The 24338-nt window shown below is 40.9% G+C and overlaps 1 protein-coding gene across 8 annotated transcripts in view; it reads left to right on the forward strand.

Annotated features, from left to right (window-relative positions):
- Positions 1–24338, forward strand: part of Atp10b (ATPase phospholipid transporting 10B) — a 330892-nt gene that overhangs the window by 299253 nt on the left and 7301 nt on the right. For all 8 annotated transcript variants that reach the window (XM_087571592.1, XM_087571588.1, XM_087571589.1 and 5 more), the window contains 7 exon segments: positions 1699–2020; positions 5730–5806; positions 6991–7116; positions 17025–17225; positions 19017–19097; positions 20426–20530; positions 23486–23673. In XM_087571592.1, coding sequence (XP_087427718.1) covers positions 1699–2020; positions 5730–5806; positions 6991–7116; positions 17025–17225; positions 19017–19097; positions 20426–20530; positions 23486–23673 — 1100 coding nt within the window.

A 24338-nucleotide genomic window follows, 5' to 3' on the forward strand; every position in this document is an offset into this window, starting at 1 on the left:
TGCTCTGGTAAAACTTTATACTCCAGAACCAGTTCCTGTGGCCCCTCCACTGTCTGCAACAAGCAATTTAGCATCTCCTAGGGGAAGACTCAGGAAAATGAGCTGTATCTGCTCCAGGAATTACTCCACTGATTGTTAGACAGTAGATCGAGCTGCCCCAGATCTGTCACTTAAAGAGTAACTTTGCAAAATCTACCAAAGTCTACCCAATCTATCCACATATCACCTGAACTACTTCTCTTAATGATTTTATTTAAATTAACTCATTTGAATAATACTTTACTTTTAGAATATATTTTTGGCATTTTGACTAATAAAGAAATACCATCCCTTATCATGGATAAAAGAACCTGATAGGCTCAGGGGATGGCTCAAAGAATAAAGTACTTGTAGCACAAGTACAGGATCAGAGTTTAGGTCCCTGAAACCTGCATGACAAGTGGGCATGGAGCATGCCTATAATTCCAGCATTTAGAAGGGTAAGGCAGGGAATTTCCAGGGCAAGCTGGCTAGATAGCCTAGCCAAATTGACAAGTTTTAGGTTTAGTGAGAAGAGACTTTGCCTTGGTAAAGTGGAGAAAGATCACGGCAGGCAACAGACATCCCTCTGCCCTCCACATGCACAGGGCACGGGCACACACACCTACACATTCACCAACACGTATGCAAACATCCATACAGAAATGCATGCATGCCATACTTACATGGAAAATACAGTTCATTTAAGTACAACATGCTATTAAAGTTGTTTTTATTATTATCTTCTGCCTTCTCAAGCTTTATTCAAAGGTGATGTTTACAAGAATTGAAGAGATACCAGAAGAACAATTAGTACTGTGATTGGATTTTACCACTGATATAATTCAAAGTGTTAGAAAAGAATTGCTAATTAAAAACAACTTCCTCTCTGAATTTCAAAATAACATCACTTATGAAAAATCATAAAACTAACATGATAGTAGTACATCTTTAATCACTTGAAAAGCGTAGTATCACAAGTTCAAGGCCATCCTGAACTGTATCAAAAGACCATCTCAAAGAAGTAGAAAAAAAATCACAGAGAACACTCTTTGAACCAGTAAGAATTTCACATTCATGGTCAGTTCAGACCAACATGAAAAACACTGTATAGCACAGTTCTTAAGACCTCTGTACAATACACCATAGAGCTACACAGGGTGGTAGATTTCTTTTTAAGTTAGGAAACCACATTTGAAGAAGTAAGGCTCCTGCCTCACTACTGTTTGGCTGACATTGACTAAGGTACTAAGTTACTCATTGTTTCAACCTCCTCAACTCTAAACCAAGACTACGGATACCTACCACAATGTGTAAAGGCACAACGGGGAATTGGGGAGGACTGGAAGAGACAGAAAACTGCTCATATAACAGCATGAAATATTGTCAGTGTCTACCAACATATTAGTGCTGATTTTTATCTTATACCCAGCCCAACTCAGTTGGCATCTTGCAACAGCCACTTCTACTCCTAATTACCTCCTATTCCAGCCACTGATGTCTCAAAAATTAGTATGGCTTAATACTGCTTCAAATACTGCAGAGAAATGTGCATTGAACTGAGAGAAAAAATTCCTGAATAACTTATATGATAGAGTTTTATAATTATCTTACTAAAAGTAAGGGTATGGTTTTAACAGGCGAGGTTGTTTACTAATACGTGATTACATGACACTGCAGGAAACCTGCGAGTCCATCCTCAACTGTGCATTGGAAGACGTAAAGAGATTTCATGAACCACAGCAGCCAGCCAGAAAACTCTGTGGGTACTGCATTCCATCTAAGAAGCCATCTGTTAACTTGGGAGCTATGGCTCCTGAAATTGGACTGGTCATTGATGGGAAGACACTGAATGCAATTTTCCAGGGAAAGCTGGAAAATAAATTCCTGGAATTGACTCAGTACTGTCGGTCTGTCCTGTGTTGCCGCTCCACCCCACTGCAGAAGAGTATGATTGTCAAGCTGGTGCGAGACAAGTTGAGCGTCATGACTCTTTCCATAGGTATCCATCATGCTGGGATGTGGGTGGTATCTTGGCAGGAATGGTCTGACCTGGGTCAGCTATGAATACCCATATGAGTAGGCAGAGGTTCCTTGTCTTTGTCAAAAATCACGGTCAAGATGTCAATGTTAGGAGATGAAACAGGGGACACTAGATTAGAGCAATGATCAAAGCTCTTAGAACTGGCCAATTAGCTAAATAAAAATCATATTTAGATGGAGGCCTAGATTAGAAGGGTCTTGAACTCAAAACATGAAATAGTTTTAAAAATACTTCTTCCAGAAATAGACAAGCAAGAGAGCTCCACTCAGAGACATCATCCAGTACTCTCCCAAAATTATTTTACCTGTGGTAATACCTAGGATATATATAAATTTGCTATTCTTCTGGGGATAGTAGGCTGGTAGGGGTATTTGAAATCTTTAAATCGTCTTTTTTAATTTGGTATGCTAGTGTCTACATCCAAAGTCATTTCAAAGCATATTCTTAATCTACTCTCATTGGTTGATGATACATTGGTCAGACTAGTCATATCAAGCACAGAAATAAAAATTTCCCACTGAATACCTCCCAGGAACACCAAGCCTGGTTTGTAGGAATCTTTATGATCTGCTCTCCACTAACTTCCGGATGGTATTTCTTATCATGGCCAACTTTCATTTCTTATCACTGGGCTCTTCATATTCTGTCCAAATTAAATTACTAGCCATTCTCCATGGGCCTTCTTCCTCGCCACCATTTCTCCAAGCCTTTGTACAAAATGCTCTGTAAAACACCCCACCACCATTCCTATCTTGCCCTTTGGGGGAGATCCTCATTCCCCATTGTACCTACTACACATAAGTTTACAGGGACAGGGTGTGTTTCATTCACTTTTTGACCTCATGATGAGTACATTCCATACATGTATTAGAAATAGCCACTCCCCTGCCCCCATCTCTCAACTCATACAGCAACCTAATCTCACCTTCTGCAATTTTAGCTGCCTTTGGACCTAAGAGTAGAAAATTATAGAAATTATCATTCATGAATTTAAATAACTATTATAATGTATTGTTATAATTTGCCATAATGTTATATTATTAGCTATTGTTAATCTTTTATTGGACATAATTTATTATTTAAAACTTACTATCATTGCCTATATACACAAAAATAGTCTATAGAGTCTATCACTCTCCATGGTTTCAGACATACAGGTAAGGGTAGCTAAGTTATTCTACTTAAGATCATATCTCTACAGATGTTCTAGCCTCTCCTTTTTCTTCTCTCCTGTTTTAGAGCTCGGGAAAATATTATATTCTTTTTCCATGTGCAATATAAAAACTGAATTTAAAAACTAGGAGGACCAGGCACAGTGGCATATGCCTATAATCTGAACACTTAGGAGGTAGTGGCAGTGAGAATCAGAATTCAAAGTTATCCTCACCTACACAGAGAGGTCTAGGCCAGTTTGGGATGAGATCATGTCTCAAAGAAAAATAAAACTAAAAGGAACAGATCCTTAGCAACTACACCACTACTTCAATACTGTGAACTGTCCTCTTCTATAATTCAGATACACAATAGACAATAGCCTAGCACATATTCTCTGAGGTTAGATATTGGCTTCACTCCTATAGCAACAGAAACAAAACCAACAGGGTGAGAAATGGCATGATTCCACACCTCTGCTTCTCATGGTGTGCCAACAGAAAAAGTTAAAGCTTAGGTTTATTCTGCCTTTGAGAGGATTAAAATTATGGACTGCTGTGCTATCAAGAAAAGAATCACTATTATAATGACAAGGTCTACAAAGAAAGTCAACTACTACATTTTTAATTGGCCCATAAATTATATAAATTTATGGAGTACAATATTAGTGACAACACTTTAAAGCTCCATATATTTGTTGCCAAATAATTGTAGAAGAATTATTCTCTCTCCTCTCCAATTCCATTATTTTCTATGGTGAACCATGTAAACTTAATTACAACTTAAATAGGAGAAGCTACTAGGCAAAAACAGTAGGTTCCAGAGGAGGATACAGTAGACACTGTCTCTAATAGGAGTTACCAAAACATAGGCCACAGGTTGATTCCAGCCAACTATATATTTTTTTACGGAAGCTTATAATGGTTTTTGTATTTTTAAACATACAGTTTAATACTACCAGCCTTTTGACAATAATCATTTCACTTTGCTTTATAGTTTACAAAGCTGAAAATATTTATCTGATCCTTTAGAGTTTAGTTTGCCAAGCTCTGGATTACAAGATAAATCACTGGGGAGATTTTGGCTCTGTAAGATGCCCTCACTATATAGAACTGTATGTGGCTTCTTGAATTAAATAGACCTTCATCAGCTACATTTCAATAGATATAATATGGTAACTATTTCTATATTGTAGATGCAGAATTTTTTTTACTACATAAGACAATAGTCTATTCGATAGTCCTGGTATCAGAGGTAGGGTATCCATGTGTACGTCTGTGTGTGTGTGTGTGTGTGTGTGTGTGTGTGTGTGTGTGTGTATCCCTGTGGTGTGTGTGTGTGTGTGTTTCATGGCCTTGCCTCCAATTTCATGAAACCTCAATTCATTCAATGTGACTACTATATCCCAGCCAAAAAATATAGTGAATAAATCCCACTTTTCTACATTTATACAGAAAACTGAATCCCATGGGTCTCTGATGAGCTGTCTATCCCCGCATTCTAGCTATCTTGATATGGTAGTTGGTTCAAGCCAAACTAAGATAGAGAAGATTCTTAGACCTTGTTTCAGTCACCTCTTTGTCATTGTGATAAAATATCTGACATGAACAGCTTCAAGTGAGTGAGTGTTTATTTTGCTCATGGTTTGGGCAGTTTTGGCTACATCTTCCTGAAGTGTGAGGCAGGATCTCAGGGGGGATGATCTAGGAATATAATCCCATGGTACAATCTCACTTAGCATTTGTTCTAGCTCTAACACACACACACACACACACACACACACACACACACACACACAGAGTCATGATGGAGGGAGTATAATGCAATAGAAGTGCCACCTCATGACAACCAAAACTGAGAGAGAGGCAGGAAGGGGCCTAAGAGAAGACACCCTTCAAAGGTATATCCCAAGTCACCTACTTCCTTCAGCTAGGTCCCACTTCCCACCTGTTCCCAAGAATGCTATCAAATTATAAGTCTATGACTGGATTTCTCCACTCATAAAATCAGAGCCCTTATGACACAATCACTTCTCAGTGGGTAGTTCCACCATCTGGAGACCAACCCTTAAGCACACAAGCCTTTTAAGTGACATGTTATATCAAATCCCTAACAGCCCCAGAACAGAAAGACCCAAGTTCCACTACTACTTCACCGGATGGACAGACTTCACCATGTCTCAAAATTGGTCAGAGTCTCAATTTACTCTTCAGCAAAATCTATTCTGAGATTTTCAAAGGCCTTTCTGTACATTGTGAAGGACCATTCAAGATGTTTTTGATCACCATTGATGGAGTAAAAAATCAATAAGATCATTGAGAGTTTTAAAATAAAGTGGGGTTTCTTATCCATAGTTGAAGAACAAGAAAACCTTCAGGCCAAATATGGTAAAAGTGGTATCCTATTTAGGGAAATGTTGAAAGGATTCAACTGTACAAATGGGCCACTCTGAGCATTCTCATCACTGAGTGGTTAGACTGAGTATAAAGACGCTCGATGGCCTCTTTTCTTTCAGGGGACGGAGCCAATGACGTAAGCATGATTCAAGCTGCTGACATTGGCATTGGAATATCTGGGCAGGAAGGCATGCAGGTACTGTGCCCTTTATCTCGTCTTTCTTCTTGTCTGTTCTCCTTTCCCCTTGCTGTAGATTTGAGGAATATCCCACAGTGCTGAAGAAACCTTTGAGCTTCACAGAATTATCAACTGACTGCTGAGGCCTTCCCAAGCATCTGTGTCCTCTTTCATCAAAATCCTGCCACTCAGTCCTTTAAAAACAGAGGGACATTGAGGTTATGTGGCTTTCTACAAACAGCAATGGTAGCTATAGTCTAAGGATACACAGCATATTTAAACCTTTCTCTGACTCCACATATCCTTCTTGTGACTTCTATAAGGAGTGACGGACATAGGGAAATTTGAACATATTTTACTGCCTCATAAATTAATTGGTACATTTTCATAGTGTACCTAATTCTCTAAAAATTCAATTTGGAACAAGCATACTAAAGTGAGATCAGACCCTGTTAAATCAGACCTTGATTTTTGAAGCATCAGTGTTCATAGTCTCACCACTAGAGAAGATATTGCTTTAAGTTGTTGCTGAGAATGAGAATGGCTGCCTTAGTTCTCTGTCACCCGTTGGGTGTTGACCATATGCCAGCAGTGTTATATACTTTATATGTTACCACATGGAATTTCAATAATAATTGTATATTATAGATTGTCAATCATTTTTTCAGATAGTAAAACTGAGGCTTGGGGAGTTAACATAATCCGAAAGTATTCCAAGATTCCTAACAAACACATCTAAACCTCCTATTCTTAAGAGATCTTTGTATCTTATTATAAACGACCCCAATGACAGAACGTCCATCTCAGCACCGTGTAAATGAACTTCCCAACCAATTGTGTCATCTGTATATTATGCCAATGATCTACTTGAGAAGCACCCAAGAGTACTCAGAGGTTTGAGAATCACCTGGTGAATTTAGTTCTTTCTTTTACTCCTAGAACAGAAACTGCCACTGGTCCTTAATAAATAGTTGCTGGTTAAATGGATGGAAACAAGGGCGAAGTAGAGTTCTGGCCCTCCTGGCTTCCCCCTCTTAGATTGTAGTAAAGTTTCAGCTTCCAAACTGATCCCTGCCTGATGACAAGGGATCAGGCAGGCCCTGAATGCTGCAGACCTAGAATAAAGCACTGTCTTCAAGAGAGCTTCTTTGGGGGCACTGATGGTTGTAAATTGAAAACTAATGCCTCCGCTCTCCTCTTAGGCTGTCATGTCCAGTGACTTCGCCATTGCCCGCTTCAGCCACCTCAAGAAGCTCCTGCTTGTGCATGGCCACTGGTGTTACTCGCGCCTGGCCAGGATGGTAGTGTATTACTTCTATAAGAACGTGGTGAGTAACCCCAGTGTACCCAGGGTGGGAACACAGATCACAAAGTCCTTGCAAGAGCTCTGTCTCCTCAGAATACTGGATGAAGTATTTCTGTGTGAGGAAATCAGGCAGGCTCACCTGGATTTGCTGTCTCACTAGCTGTGCAACTTTGGGCATCACTGTTCATTTCTGCCTGGACTGTGGATTCCTCTTTCATCTTAAAAGAGGAAAGGGGGCAGCTATTGCTTGCCGGAATGTTGTCATAAGAATTGGTAATGCTGTCCAAAAAGCATCTGGCACACAGGAGCAGCATGAATGCTTGTGAATGTGGATCCTGGAGTCAGATATATTCAGTTCCAACCCAGATTCTCATGTTAGTGAAGGTCTCCAAAATTCTGTTTCTCCATCTATAAAATGCAGGTGGTAATGGTTCCTTTCTCACGAGTGCTCTGATTGGTCAGTTCTCCTTCAGTGTAGAATACCTAGGATAATCAACTTATAAAGGAGGAAAGGATGATTTTGGCTAATTCTTCTGGAGGTTTCAATTCATGGTTGGTTGATCCATTTATTATGGGTGTGTGGCCTGGGATATGCTGTGTATCCTAAATGAAAGCTGGTTTCTATCCTAATAAGGCCCCAAAGTAAGTACCCCAAGCAAGGCCCCCAAAGCAAAGACCAAGCTGAGGCATTAGAGCTGTAACAAAGGCTTTTATTTTGAAACTCTGTATTTAACAGTGAGTATAAGAAGACATCAAAGGATAGTTGGACTAAGGGAAGGAACAAGGGACTGAGTTTCCATCACCTACTTCAAGGATCTTTGATGAGAATAGAATTTGATTCCTTTTCCCTTAAGGAAGAATGGACAATTAACACTGGGTGATGAAAGACAAATATAGTAGCCTATAAAATGATATCATATTCCTCTTACTCTATGGTTTTAGGCTCTAACAGTCTTCCTTGTTCAGAAGTAAACCTCTCTGTCCGAAGTCCAATGCACACACATGTAAACGAACCACACAACAAAAACTAGGTAAATCCAATCAGCTGGATGGTGATATTGTCTCAGCACTGTCTATGAAAGCGAGTCACTCTAAGAATGAAAGGCAGTTTACTCGGAATTCAAAACATCCTGTTTAGGTTTTCTTCTGTTGCATCCAAGGAATCATCCTTTTGAATTAGCACAGCCTCTTCTCTGCATTAAATTTGTGAAACAGAAGGAAAACCTCTCCAGCCAGTCATGCTCTCAAAGCTCAAATGATATTTATTTCTAGCATGTTGCCAAGCTCAAAACTGCAGTACTGATGCTGTATTATCTCCCAGCTGTAATTAGAGGGTGGGGAACTATGACTTCCACATCCGAAACCAATTCCAGAGGGGATTAAAACCCTGCCTTCTCTGAAATTTGAACAATGAATTAATTACTGTAATGGAGCATCTAGGGAAGAATGGGCACCCAATCTCAACCCTGCTGTCACGGGATTCAGCGTGCTCCCTGCGAGATGCAAAGACCAGAGGGAAAATGGAAACCAGACTCTAGGGGAAGAATACACTCTGGATGTTAAAATTTTCAAGATGCATGTCAGGACAAAACAAAGATTTATTTCATCTACTCAAACAACTATTGAATGTCTGCTGTGTGCTAGGCAGCATGCTAGCCAGCGGACACAGTGTGTGGACTGAGCCAAGAAGAAAATTTCGTTACCCTGAGGAAATGCTCTGTCCATATTGAGATGAAAATCTTATTCCCATAAAGACTAGGCAACAAATATTGTCTGCTTTGTTGGCTACGGTTGTCTAGATGAATCTTACTACGTAACCGAAAGATAGGACCAAGGACTGGAAAAGGCCCAGAGTGAATGAAGAGAAAGAACCTTGAAAATTCAGATGCTTGTTTCTAGCTCTCAACTAGGATAAAGGGCAGCTGAATATCTTAGAGCCTCATTTCTTGACAGGAGCTAGCAATATCATTGCTATAGTATTGATATTTATTAATAACATACATTTAATGATATTAGCATTAACCTCACCCATGGTTATAACTAATGCTAATGGGTACGGCACATCAATTGTACTAGACACCAGTCCGGTGTACCTCACATGTAATATAGTGTTAGAACTAGTGATAGTATTCAAGTCTTATCATTAATAATGATAATAATAATAGCCTCTTCCAAATAACATTGACCTTGTCAGATATGTCGGCACTTAATCCCAACCTTTGGGAGGCTCACATAGGAGGATTGAGAGTTCGAAGCCCTACCAAGACCATGCATGTCTTTTAAAAACTAATAATAACCCAGCAATTAGTAAATGAAGGTGCTAGTTTGGCACAAGTCTACTGAGTAAGTTCTTGTGAGTCATCCCCTCCCACCCCCATTGCTATCTTTAAGCCTCAGGTCTTGAACTTCTCAGTTCCCTGAGGCTAGACCCATACTTCAAACCATTTTACAATACAGTTGACCAGCACACTTCCATTAAGAGGATCTTGGACAGAAAAAGAGCTGTCAAGACAAAAGTAAATCCTGCCATGCTGACATACACATTTAGTCCCAGCTCTTGGGAAGCAGAGGCAGACAAATCTCTAAGTTTGCAGCAAGCCTGGTCTACATAGTGAATTCCAGGTCAGCCAGGCCTCTGTATTGAGACACTGTTTTAAAGAAAATGGCCTATTTAAGCCTTATAACTCACCCTTCTGAGTTATAAGGTCATCAGGAAGCACATGGTAACTGTCATGAGGTCACCTTCCCCTGAGGGTTCCTGCTCGTGGACTAACTTGTATTAAGTTTTTTCAGCTTGTATACATAGTAATAGGTTTCCTCATGACCTCTTCATACACTGTTATTATCCTTTATTCTTCCAACCCATGCTATGCCAATGTCCTCCTCCACCCTCCAGCTGACCCCCTCTGTTCTCTCAATTATCCCCCTTATTTACATATTACATTACCCTATCCCCCAACCACCATGATTCTTTCTAGTTTCACGAGCTAAGAACACACATATTTAAATACCTATAAATATATACATTATTTTCCATATCCATTCACATGATTCCATTCCCTGGCCATCATGCATGGTGCAACTATGAACAAAGCCAGGAGTATCTCTGTGAGTATGGACTTAGGGTCTTTGGGTTTTTATCAAAGATGAGTCACGTGACAGTTCTAGTTTCATTGATAGAGAAAGGACCCTCCATAGAAATTTCATTGTAATTGCCCAAGTTCTGTTCCCTCCAGCTGTGAACAAGGGTTCCTCCTTCATCATCCTCCAATCAATCAATCGATCAGGGTCATGTACTTTCTTGCTGACATCAGCTTAAATCTGCACTTTCCTGATAGCTAAGGATAGTGAACACTTTTTCAGATATTAGCAGTTTGTGTTTGTTTTGAGGATATTCTAGCCGGTTAATTAGCCCAGTTATTGGTAGATGGTTATAGGTGGTTAAAACTGCAGTCATCTGGGTATCCTGAGTGTGAATACCATTTCTGGTGCACAGTTGGCAGTCTTTCCTTTCGCATTACAGAGACAGTGTTTTCACAAGGGTTGTGGTTTTGAAGAAGCCTTGCTCTGCCAAAGCTTAACTTCACCTAATTCTCAATTTAGGGAATTATTGCCTGAACCACTGAAGTCCTAGTCATGAAATCCTTTCCTGTGCCTACATCTTCTTTCCTCTCTCAGACATTTCAAAGTTTCAGTTTTTACATAAAGATCTTTGGCCTACTTAGAATTTACCTCCACACAAAATGACAGATATGACTCTAGTTTCATTCTTACACATGTGGATATACAGTTTTCTTAGCACCATTTATTGAAGAGGCTGCCTTTTCTCCAGCGTACAGTTTTGACAGCCTTGCCAATGGTTAGACAGTTAGAACCCTAGAAGATTGCTCAATGGAAGACACTGCTAGTCTTCCAGAGGTCTTGAGTTCAGTTCTCAGCACCTGCATAAAGGGTTTTTCAACTACCTGTGACTCCTTACTCAAGGGAATCTGACTGCCCTTTTCTGACCACAGCACACACTGCACTCACGTGCACACACACACACAGAGAGAGAAAGAGACAGAGACAGAACTCTTATTTAATTAAAAGATAGTGCTCGACATTTTTCTACAAAAATCAGACTGCTATTACTGTGTAAGTTTATTTTCAAATCCCCTGACCTATTTCATTGGTCTACATGTCCAATGCCAAGCTGTTTTGTTACTGTGGCTCTGTAATATCATTTGATTTGGAGTGCTAACTTGTCACTGGCATTGCTTTTTCTGGTAAGAATCATTTTAAATTCCCAGACCTTTTAAGTGTCCATATGAATTTTAGTTCAGTTCAAGTGACATAACTTCAAGATGTGCATTTACTTGTGGGGGTGGGGAGGAATGTGTGGATGGGTGCATGTGCACGTGTGTAAACATAACTTTAGGCAAATATTTAATGTTTCTGTATGACTTTTTCAAGCATTCTTGGTGTCATTACTCCTCCCTTCCGCTCCTATTGATGTCACTCCTGATCCCCAAATAAGCCCCATGCTATATTTCCCCATTCATATCACTTGGATCTTACTAGGGACTTCTCTAGTATCCCCATGGTCCCTTTTACTTCCTGGCTTCTTCAGTTTCCCCAGCTTTTATATTCCCATGTGAAGACTTGAAGACAGCAACCACAAGTGAGAATGTGTAACATTTGTCTTTATTTCTGTCAAATTGAAAAGTGCTAGGTACAGCACTCTCGGTTGCCAGTTATTTAGTCTCAGGGATTAAGATAGATCATTGCATGATATCCTGATTTTGACTGTTTCTGATTAGCAATCTGGTGTTATTGTGGTGTTACGGTGGTTTTTGTTCTCTCTCTCTCTTTTTATTTAATTTCTTTATTTTACACTCCAGATTTCATTCCCCTCCCAGTCCACCCTCTGACTATTCCATATCACATACCTCCTCCCCATCCCACCCCCACCTACCACCTCGTCTCCATGAAAATGTCACCACCTCCCTGCCCTCCATCCCACCAGACCTCCCCACTCCCTGGGGCCTCCAATCTCTGACTGAACCCAGACCCAGCACTCTTCTGCTGTCTATGTGTTGGGGGCCTCATCTCAGCTGATGGATGCTGCTTGGTTAGTGATCCAGCATCTGAGAGATCTCAGGGCTCTAGGTCAATTGAGACTGCTGGTCCTCCTACAGGGTCACCCTCCTCCTCTGCTTCTTCCAGCTTTCCCTAATTGAGCCACAGGGGTCAGCAGCTTCTGTCCATTGGGTGGGTGCAAATATCTGCCTCTGACTCTTTGTTACTTGTTGTGTCTTTAGGAGGGCAGTCATGATAGGTCTGTTCTTGTGAGTGCTCTATAGCCTCAGTAACAGTGTCAGACCTTGGGGTCTCCCCTTGAACTGGAACCCACTTTGGGCCTGTCACTGGACCTCCTTTACCTCAGGCTTGTCTCCACTTTTGTCCCTGCTGTTCTTTCAGACAGGGAAAATTATGGGGTAGAGTTTTGACTGTAGAATGGCAACCCTATCTCTCACTTGACACCCTGTCTTTCTGAAGGAGGTAGACTCTACAAGTTCCCTCTCCCCACTGTAAGGCATTTCATCTAAGTTCCTTCCCTTTGAGTCCAGATAGTCTCTCTCACTTCCCATGTCGCTGATACATTCTGGAGGATCCTAGCCACCTCCAACACCTCCCCAGGTTGCCTGTTTCCATTCTTTCTCCTGGCTCTCGGGGCTTCAATCTTTTTCCCACACCCAATACCTGATCATGTTCTTCTATTCCCCCTCCCTATGCCATTTTCCACCCAAGTCCATCCCTCCCTTTCCCTCCTGTGATTGCTTTCTTCTCCCTCTCAAGTGGGATCTTGGGCCCTTCAGCTTGTTAACCTTTCTGAGTTCTGTATCCTGGGAATTCTGTACTTTATTTGGCTAACATCCACTTATCAGTGAGTACATACTGTGCATGTCCTTTTGGGTCTGAGTTACCTCACTCAGGATTACATTTTCTAATTCCATTCATTTGCCTGCAAAACTCAGGATGTCCTCATTCTTAATAGCTGAGTAGTAGTATTCCATTGTGTAAATAAACCACATTTTCTGTATCCATTCTTCTGTCATGGGACATCTGAGTTGTTTCCAGCTTCTGGTTATCATAAACAAGGCCACTCGAACATAGTGGAACATGTGCCCCTGTGGCATGGTGGGGCATCTTTTGGGTATATTCCCAAGAGTGGTATAGCTGGGTTTTCGGGTAGATCTATTTCCAATTTTCTGAGGAATCTCCAGATTGATTTCCAGAGTGGTTGTACCAGTTTGCAATCCCACCAGCAGTGGAGGAGTGTTTCTCTTTCTCCATATCCTCGCCAACATGTGTTGTCACCTGAGGTTTTGATCTTAGCCATTCTGATTGGTATAAGGTAGAATCTCAGGCTCATTTTGATTTGCATTTCCCTGATCACTAAGGACTTTGAACATTTCTTTAGGTGATTTTGACTGGGTTGTTTGGTTTTTTGGTGGTTAGATTCTTGAGTTCTTTATATATTTTGGATATTAGCTCTCTATAAGACGTGAGGTTAGTGAAGATTTTTTTCCCAATCTGTAGGTTGTTGATTTGTTCTACTGGCTATGTCCTTTGCCTAACAGAAGCTTTCCAGTTTCCTGAGTTCCCATTTATTAATTCTTGATCTTATAACATGAGCCATTAGAGGTCTGTTTAGGAAATTTCCCCGTGTGCCCATGAGTTCAAGACTCTTTCCAACTTTTTCTTCTATTAGATTCAGTGTATCTGGTTTTATGTTGAGGTTCTTGATCCACTTGTACTTGAGCTTTTTGCAAGGTGACAAATATGAGGCTATTTTCATTTTTCAACATTCAGACAGCCAATTAGACCAGCACCACTTATGGAAGATGCTTTCTTTTTTCCATGTATGATTTTGGCTTCTTTGTCAAAAACCAAGTGTCTGTAACATTTTTCTCTTACAGCTTATTTTTTTAAAGATTTTATTAAGAATTTTTACTTTTAGCGTGCATGACATGGGATTTTTGTATGAGAGTCCAGTGCCTGCAGAGATCACAAAGGACATCTGATTCCTTAGAAATTAAGTAGAAGTCAGTTGTGAATCTGGGTGCTCAGAACTAAGCTCAGGTTCCCTCAGAAGCAGTTCATACCACTAGTGTGATACACACTTTACCATGGCACTGTCTCCCCAGGCCTCTCACTACCACTTTTAATGTCGTTTCTTAGCTTTGTATTTTTGTCATGTTGACTGTAGAGCATGTCATGGTTCTCTAGTCATATCTATTGGGGGTTCTAAATGCTTATTTCCTTCTCTAGATTTGGAGATTTTTCTGTTATAATTTTCACCGACTAGATTATCTGTGCCTTCAGTTTGCCTCAGTCCTTCCTTCTGTTGCCCATGTTAAGTTCTGTATCCTGGTCATACCCCACAGTCTGAGGATGTTGCGATCATATACATTTATTGATGTTTGAATGCAGGGTTTCATCTTTCCTTTCCCGCATCCCTGACATTTTTTTCTGCTGCTAGCTTGAGTCTTTGGGAAATGCTTTATACCAGGTTTTCATTTTGTTCCTTGAGCTTCCTTTCTAGCCTTTTTTTTAAAAAGTCTCTTCCAATATCCCTTTCCTTTTTTCATCCAAATCTTAATTTTCTTCATGAATTTTCATCCTGTGTTATGACTTTCCTCTCTAGGATCTACATTGGATTTAGCAACCTACTTGTATGTTCTTTTCAGGGTTTTGAAAGCTTCCACAAGTGTTTCATCCATGTGGGTATCTTTGAGTCCCATTGTTGAGAAACTGTGTAATTATGGAGGAGTCGTTTTGTCTTGTTTTTCATGTTTCTTGGATTTCTGTCTAGCAATTTATGCATATCTCTTTGTGCTTGTATGGAGGAAACCTCCTTCATACTGAGCTCCTGAAGGCTCAGTCCCCACACCACTCAGCCAGGAGAAAATGAATACATCATCTCAGCAGGCAAGGTCGAGAATTATACTTTACAGTCCATCAATGAGCACAGATCCGAAAATGAGAGTAGCATGGGCTATGGAGTTAAAAATAATTCAGAGTAAGGATGAAAATAGTAATGGATGTGATGAAGGAGGGAGATGGGAGGAAGAGAGAAGGGAGAAGCCTGATGGAATTGATGGAAAGGAGAGGGGTGGGAAGGATTGTTATAAGTAGGAGAAGAAAGAGCTGTGAACCAAAACTAAAGAAAATGTTAAAAGTTCTCCCAATAATGAAAAAGTTCTAAATTAGATCAGTATAAGGGGGGAATAAAAAAGACATTTAAAAGGATTACTTTTTAAAGACCTGTAAGGTAAATGAAAGTATGACTCAATGTAGGGGAGGGGAGAGGAAGGAAACAAGGGAGGAACAAAAACACAAATAAATTAGAAAGTGCATAAATAAAAATTAGATTGATGATGGACTGAAGAGGTGGTTCAGAAGCTAAGAACACTGATTGCTCTTCCAAAGGTCCTGAGTTCAATTCCCAAAAAACCACATGGTGGCTCACAACAATCTGTAATGGAATTGGATGTTCTCTTCTGGTGTGTCTGAAGACAGCGACAGTGCATTCACATACATAAAATAAATAAATAAATCTTGTTTAAAAATCAGGTTGATGTAAATTAATACAATACAGTAAATAAAAATCCTATGCTAAATGTATATTTTAAAAGGGAGTGGGTGACAGGGTAGCTTCTTTTTAGACCTTCAAACTGGAACTACAAGTATGTGTAGAGGGGACCAGTTAAAATGTGACCTCTTACCTGTCCTGTCAGACAAGTATCTGATGTTCCCCAGAGTTTTCTTCAGAAGGAAGCATTCTCTTTCCTTGCACATCAGCATGACTGCTAGCCACAGTTAGGTTTGCATGATATGGAAATATGTTCTACCATCCTGGGGTGGCTGTTTTAGCTGGGGAAGGCAGGGTCTCACAGAGGACCTGCTTTCATATTTTTGGAACTTTAAAGATTGGTGCGCTGCAAAACAGGTGGTTTCATAATTTGATCTCACCCCTGACTTCAGACTCAGTTATCATCACCCTGAAGGGTAATTCTGAGTGGGTAAGACATTCCCTCTATTCATGCTTACCCCACCATCAACACCACCACCACCTCCAGCCCCGACCTAGCCACCCACACAGCATCTGAGCCTTCTTTCACCCAACCCTTAAGGCCAGCTACATCAAAGCTCCATGATCTTTGGATATTCCCTAAACTCAGAACCCCAAGTATATTTTTGCTTAGTCTTTAATGTGAGATCACTCTCTTTATGACGTTTGGGTTCTGTCCTCCTAGTTGCAGTGTGGCAAAATGGGTTTTATCTCTACTGCTAACCTATCTGCTGGAGGAATTTTCTGTCTCACCAGAATCCACTGGGTTTGACTCTCTAAATGTTGTGAGAATGTCTTGGGGGATAACTCGAAACTTTTATCTGTTTTACCTTTTGGAAGCGGCATCTGAGTCTCCTCCCTCTACCAGGCTGTGTCACCTGTGTCTCTTGTGTCACCTGTGTCTCTTGTGCCGTGCATCGTGATTCCTTCCACCTCTGTCATAGATTTCCTAAGCTTTTCCTCTGTCTTTAGGATGAAGTCTCTTTATCCTTGCTTTTACTCTCTCCCTTACAGACTCACACAGAGACAACCTGTGTTCTACCATCTTTACCTGGAAGTCCACTGCTCAGCTTCCTGTCATCCCTTCCCACTCTCTGTTACCACTGGGATACTGTTTGTATGTCATGTGCCATGATTGATAATAAAATGTTCAGAGATGACATAGCTTGCCCAAGGTCACAGAGCTAGTAATTGATACACCCAGGCATGTAAAATCCAGCCTCTCTACTTCCCAAACCTGTGCTCTTAACCATCATAGTCCACCACAGGGCACGCAAGGCCCTCGCTCACGAAGCCATGCTTCCTGCCTGCAGTGCTATGTCAACCTGCTGTTCTGGTACCAGTTCTTCTGTGGTTTCTCGGGCTCCACCATGATCGATTATTGGCAGATGATATTCTTCAATCTCTTCTTCACGTCCTTGCCACCCATCGTCTTTGGAATCCTCGATAAAGATGTCTCTGCAGAAACACTCCTGGCATTGCCTGAATTATACAAGAGTGGCCAGAACTCTGAGGTGAGGAACTCCAGAAGGCATGGGGACATAGCTTCGGATTCTCTCTGACCTCTGATCTGACTGTTTCCTGCAAGTCAGAGAAAGAGTATTGCGCTACTAGTCAGGAATTCTACTGCCTAGCCACAAATATGTCACTTTCCTCCTTTGTGACTTTGGCTGACTCTAGACTGTTTCAAACTTGCAGCTAAGACTGTTAGATAAGACTGGTAAGTATATTTTAATAACATCATAATTATATCACATCAGTTGCCATAGCTAAACTGTGGAGTACATATGATAAGATCCCATCCCTCCAGGCTGTGGAATGGAGCAATTAACCCTCCAAGACCAGTTATAAGACTGTTTTCTGTTCCTCTAACAAAACACCAAGGGCTGGATATCACTAAGATTTTTATGCAGCTCATAGTTTTGATGCTAAAAGTCTGAGATCAGGCAGCTCTGTCTGCTCAGCCTTTTAGGTGAAGGTATCCTTGGCTCCATCACAACGTGAAGGTGGCATCATGCTGGAAGCATATGTGAGAAGGGGAGATCAGATGGTGTGACAGGAAGGTAGTGAGATTCTGTTTTAACAGCCCATTCTCATGGGAACTAACTCACTCTGTAAGCCAGCATCAATCCAGACGCACCTTCCTTCAGTGACTAAACTACTTCCCACTAGGCAACATGTCTTAAACATAATCACACTGAGGACCAAGCTTCCAACATGGGACCCTTGGGGATACACTCAAATCATGTCCAAACCATTGCTCCTGGTTTGGGGGATCCCTATGACTAACAGCTAATTTTCTCCTCATTAGTAAGGCATGGGGTGAATGCTTCTATGTCACTCTAAGGAAGGCAGAACTAGACCTAAGATTATACAGAGTCTAGAACAAGTTTAATCAAATAAACTTCAGAGGGCTTAGGAAGTCATCATGTAGGTTTCTACAAAGGCCATACTGAAGCTTTGAATGACTTGAAGATATAACCCAAGTAGTGAGACTAGACAAGGCACAGACAAGGAAGCTACACAGAAGAGATAGGGGCAACATTGGGCTGCCCACAAGGGAGCTGTAAGGAAAGAGCTTCGAAACACCTGAGAGTCCAGTTCATGCTTTGGCACCTGGTGTGAAGAAGAGCAAAGGTGGTGTCTTAGAGTCATTGATTATTTTTGAGGACATCCAAAGAATCAGACCAAGTCCTAACCCAGAGGAGAACAATACAGCAGTCCAAGCAGCCAAGATAAAGAAGAAGAGGAGGGGGCATAGCCCATCTCAGGCTCTTCTGATTTTACCCCCCCCATAGCCATGCTGGCTACCTAATGAGGTCCTTCAGTATATATCATACAGAGAGAGAGAGAGAGAGAGAGAGAGAGAGAGAGAGAGAGAGAGAAGAGAGAAGAGCAGGTATAAGATAAGAAATATTGTCTCTTAAAGAGTTGATCTCTGACTTTTGGGAACACTGATCCTAGTCTATGAATGACTTCTCCATTGCATATGGCACTCAGTGACTTCAGAATAGCAGTAGTAGTGACAGAGCTAATGTATGGCACTGATAGTGGCATTGACAACACTTCTTAGAGACCAAAGCATTTAGTGCCCTTGAACTCCATATTTTATGGGAAAAGGAAGCAGTTCTCAGAGAAGGTTCATAATTTCCACTAAACTATGTGTATGAGGCAGAGCTAGAACTTAACTCCCTTGTGGCTAAGAAGACAGGTATGCAAAGTATCATATTGTCAAACCCAGCCACACACAAGGAAGATGCTTGCAAATACCAGAGGCTGAGTTATTAATGTGTTCTTACTTGCAGTGCTACAATCTGCCAACATTCTGGGTTTCCATGGCTGATGCATTCTACCAGAGCCTCATCTGTTTCTTTATCCCCTACCTGGTAAGTCATAGAGTCCCATCCTAGACACACAAGGCACATGTGACACTAGTCTTAGTTAGACAAAATCAAGACTAATAGTATCTTTGTTGTGTACATCGTGGCAGAGACTGCAAATTACTAGCTGAGTACATCCAACCCAAAGTGTTTGAGAAGACAGAACAATGTATGCCAAGCTTCATTTTGGATAGCTCTTGAAAAACCAAATATTGTCATTACGCTGGGTTATCATCCCTTGTAGGAAAACCGTTCAGCGTTGGTTCATGGGATTGTGTTGTTAGCGGCCATGTTGTCTGACCTCCTATGCCCTCTCATCTTACTGTGGCAGCCCCTTCTCTGTGTATGCCTGTGCACTATGCTATCACCATGAAATTATAGCATATCTGTAATTCCCCTGCCTTCTAAAGTTACTATGAAGGTGCCCAGCCTCCCTAAGGGAGGAGGTACCTTTAGGCATGATCTATCCTATGCTTTTTAGTATCTATAATTCCTGCCCTAGAACTGAAAGCATTTATTATAGGTAAGTTTCCTACTGCTGTAATAAAACGCCAGCTCGACACTTCTATATCACAGTTCATCGCTGAGGGAAGTCAGACAGAAACTTGAGGCAGAAACCTATAGGCAAGAACTGAAGCAGAGGCCACAGAGGAATTCTGCTTGCTGGATTTCTCCTCATTAATTGATCAGCTTGCTTTTTTATAGCACCCAATACCACCTGCCTAGGAGTAGCACCCTCCCACAACAAACATTAATCAAGACAATACCCTACAGACTTGCCTAAAGGCCTATCTTATGAAGGCATTTTCTCAGCTAAGAATCTCTCTTCCCAGATATGTCTAGGTTCATGCCAAGCTCACAAAATCCATCATACTGGCCACTCCTAGACTTGCCCTCTGTCTAGACTATCATTTCCTTTATCATAACCCAGTCTCAGCTAACAAAACCTCATCTGTGCTCCCAGGGTATCTAGTCCTTACAGCACTCTCTCATCCTCTTAAAGTATACCACCACCTGCCCTGCCTGAAAGACCAAATTCCTTGAAGGGAGACACGCCTACCCTCAGCAGTTATGCTGTGCCTGGGAAATGCTCAGGAAGCCTTTGTGTACCACTCCACCATGGTTTTCCTCTTTGACCAAAGCAAGCATGTTCCTAAGCAATTTAATAGCATTTCTTACCTTTCAGTTCCTTGAATGAACCCCATCTTTTCCCCTCTCTTCATCATGTTACTTCCCCTCCCTTGACTCCCGGCCTCATTGTATTGAAAGCATAGCTTTAAGTCTGTGCATGCCCAGATATGCCTACTTGACAGTGCCCGTTTGTTCCTCCTTAGACCTACCGAGGTTCAGACATAGATGTCTTTACTTTTGGAACACCAATCAACACCATCTCACTCACCACCATCCTCTTGCACCAGGCAATGGAAATGAAGACATGGGTAAGGACCCCACAGGCCATTTAACTTAAAACCTGTATTCTTGTTCATTGACTGCGCTCAGATTTCAGAGTTCTTTTACTATATATAGTTGATCTAGCTCAATAAATTGATTAGTTTCTCGCTGTGCCCTTGTAAAGCAGTGGAATTGGAATTGTTGGCCTCAGGATCCAGCCAGGCTGACAACACTAACAAACATAAAGCAATGAGACAGTTGCAAAACCAGAGATACTGATGAAAACTTCAGGAGGACTGCAGAGCTAGGAAAGGCTGGCCGAATACAGCTGAGGCTGTGCGCACAGGACTATTACTCATTTAACTTATTTACCACACATATCAAGCATTTGCAAATATCATATTTTGGTATCTTAAATCATAAAGGCAGGGTGAGGAGGTAACTCAATCGGTAAGGTAAGGGCCCGAATTTGATACCCAGGACCCACATTAAAGCCAGATATGGTGGTGGGTACCTATAATCCCAGTGCTAGAAAAAAATGGAGATAGGAAGAGCTTTGCAGCAGATGGTTGACTAGCCAGTCTAGCAGAATCAGTGATCCATGTTCAATGAAAGATCCTGTCCCAAAAAATAAGATGGCGTTTGAGGAAAACAGACACTAAAATAAACTTCTAAGTTTGGATGGATAGATAGATAGATAGATAAGGAGAGAGAGAGAGAGAGAGAGAGAGAGAGAGAGAGAGAGAGAGAGTTCTCTTACTAAGTTTCCCTAATCAATAACTCTAAAGAACTCAAAATCATATGCCCAGTATTAATCATCATGAATCACATATATATTTCCTCATTAAAATTCACTATGCCCTTAGTGTTAGGTTCTTTTTTATACTCCTACTTTATAGATTTAGGAACATATATAAGGACACGAAGTTGGGAAGGGACTATTGTCTAACTCCTCCATTTCCAAGATGGCTTACTTGGGGGATGGAGTCAAAAGTGGACACTATATTCTTTATTATAAAGGCAGAATGTTCTCCCTCCAGCCTCTTCTATAAATCCATTCTCTGCCCATAGCCCTTATGACTCAATTGCTTCCCCAAAACACCCTATCTCCTCTGGTCTCACGTAGGGCTGTAGGTACCTCCTAAGAGCCTTGAAGGAACACCTACATTCAAATGACAGTTACACTTATTCTATGACTAGAGTGATGCAACTAAATCATTCTGTTTTGGTAAGACTTTACAGCAGACTGTTAAAGGTGAAGAAGTACAACAGCTTTCTTCTTCTATTAGCAGACTGTAAACTGCTAAGAACCTCAAGAGCAGCAGTTCTCAACCTGTGGGTCGTGACTCCTTTGGAGGTCAAATGACCCTTTCACGGGGGTCACCTAAGACTACTGGAAAACATAGATATTTACATTATGATTCATAACAGTAGCAAAATTAGTTGTGACATAGCAAAATTAGTTGTGACATAGCAACAAAATAATTTTATGGTTGGAGTCACTACAACATAAGAAACTGTATTAAAGGTCACAGCATTAGGAAAGTTGAGACCCACTGCTCTACAGGGTGATTTTTTAAAACAATCGAAGGAGTTTAAAGCACCACATGCTATGAAAGAATTTCACTTCTAAGTATGCACCCTACAAATAATAGTAATAAACAAATAATCTTACATATGTGTAAGGAAACATATAAAATGTTTGCTGCAGCATTGCTTTTAATTTTATGTGTGTGTATATATATATGTATTGAGTTCTTGGGCAATGTCCTTTGAAATTCCCAGTCTCCCCTAAGTTCACATACCTCAAATGTATTCATCTTTGTGAAGAAATTCCTGGCAAAATCAACTTAAGGATTTCACCTCACACACACACATATACATAATAAAAGCTTAGGAATGGTAAATTTCACAGTGGTATTTTTTGTACAATCAAACACATGTAGTCCCATCTTAGCAACAGTTAAGCTTATATCTCTGTTTTGTTTTGTTTTGTTTTATGGTGGTACCAGTGCTACACTGGTAGGCTGGGGTGTTCAGGAGGTCAGGTATAGTCAGAGGCATTTGTGTCATACACTATTTTCTACTTATAACAGGTTTATAAGGCATAACTCTGTCACGAGTCAAGAAGCTTCTAGAGTTAAAATTTACAAGCTAGAAATATAACATCTGTGCGCACACGGATCTCAAGAAGAACGTTGAGTGAAAGAAAATGCAGAGTTATTTTAAGTCTGCCTGGGGCTCATAATAAATGCTGTAGATAATGGGGCTTAAACAGGAAAAAAAGTTATAGATTACCATTCTCGAGGTTAAAAGTCCAAAGTCAGCATCCTAGCCCAGGAATTGTCTGGGGAAAAGTCTTCCTTCCAGGTTGTAGACAGCTATCTTTTTTTTAATACATCCCTGGAAGAAAGAGAAAGAAAGATGTCTTTTCTTTTGGGTCTCCGAGAGCACTAAGTCCATTAATGGGAACAGGGCTTCTAAAATACTTCCAAAAGCCTCTTGTTCAAACTCTAGCAATTGACAGCTTCATTATATAGATTGGGAAAGGCACAAACATCCAATCCATACGTAAAAGGGATTCCTATAGATGATGAAGTTAGAATTTATCCATAAACACAATGTGTAAACATGTATGAATCTTTCCTAAACGTGTTGAACACTGAAATTTAAGCTCAAGAACAAAGATAGGCAGGCCATTTGCCAAGAGATATGTTGTTACTTTAATTTTATCTTAGTATGCTTGAAATGTTCATCTCAAATTCTACTGTCTGAGATGCTCTTAGCCACTATATTTTCTTTAAACAGCATTTTACAAGTTGAGTCAGTTTTCACAACCTAGCTAGGCAGAGCTTGATCCAAGATGTGCTCATTTTGTGAGTGTTTGATATGTGTATGCCTCTTCAAAATGGTTTAAAACAAAGGTTAACTAAGCTGTGTGCATTTTGCTGCCCCATAACCTAATTAGACCCTCCAACAGCATCTTCTTTGTCCCCTCACAGACTGTCCTCCATGGCCTTGTCCTCCTCGGCAGCTTTTTGATGTACTTCGTGGTTTCCCTAATATACAACGCCACTTGCGTCACCTGCAACAGCCCTACCAATCCCTACTGGTTGATGGAAAGGCAGCTCTCAGACCCCATGTTCTACCTCACCTGTCTCCTCACTCCAGTCGTGGCTCTTCTACCAAGGTTTGAGTTCTTGGGCAATGTCCTTTGAAATTCCCAGTCTCCCCTAAGTTCACATACCTCAAATGTATTCGTCTCTGTGAAGAAATTCCTGGCAAAATCAACTTAAGGATTTCACCTCACAGTTTGGAGATAAAGTTTGTCATGGAGTCTGTCACATTGCACCCATGCTCAGAAAGCAGAGAGACATGACTACTGGTTCTCAGCTTACTTTCTCTGCATAGCCCAGGACCCCAGCCCACCTTAAAGACGGCTCTTCCCTCCTCTTCTAAACCTTTCTAGAAACACACACACAGATATACCCAGAAGTGTGTTTCAATAAAGCCTCTAAATCAGTCAAGTTCACTGGGGCCTTGGGATCATTGTCCAGAGTTGAGATGCTAGGATAAAAGAACAATAAGCCAGAGGGTAAATAACATGGACTCAGGTCCCAGGTCAGCCATAGAGAAACAAAATGACCTCCTTTATAACATATGGAATGCGGGAATGATCACTTTACCTCCCTGGCTATAAATTTTGTTGTGTGGTAAGGGAGCATTTTTTCAAGCTCTTTCAAGATCTTTTTCTATTAGTCGAGGAGTCTTGCACGTGAGGGCCTGTAGGAAAGGCAGCAGTCCCAGCAAGCCACATGCAGTGCACACATGGAGACAAGGAACTTCCTGTCATCA

The sequence above is a fragment of the Rattus norvegicus genome, chromosome 10, assembly GCF_021556685.1.
Source record: "Rattus norvegicus strain SHRSP/BbbUtx chromosome 10, alternate assembly SHRSP_T2T, whole genome shotgun sequence".
Lineage (NCBI taxonomy): Eukaryota > Metazoa > Chordata > Mammalia > Rodentia > Muridae > Rattus > Rattus norvegicus.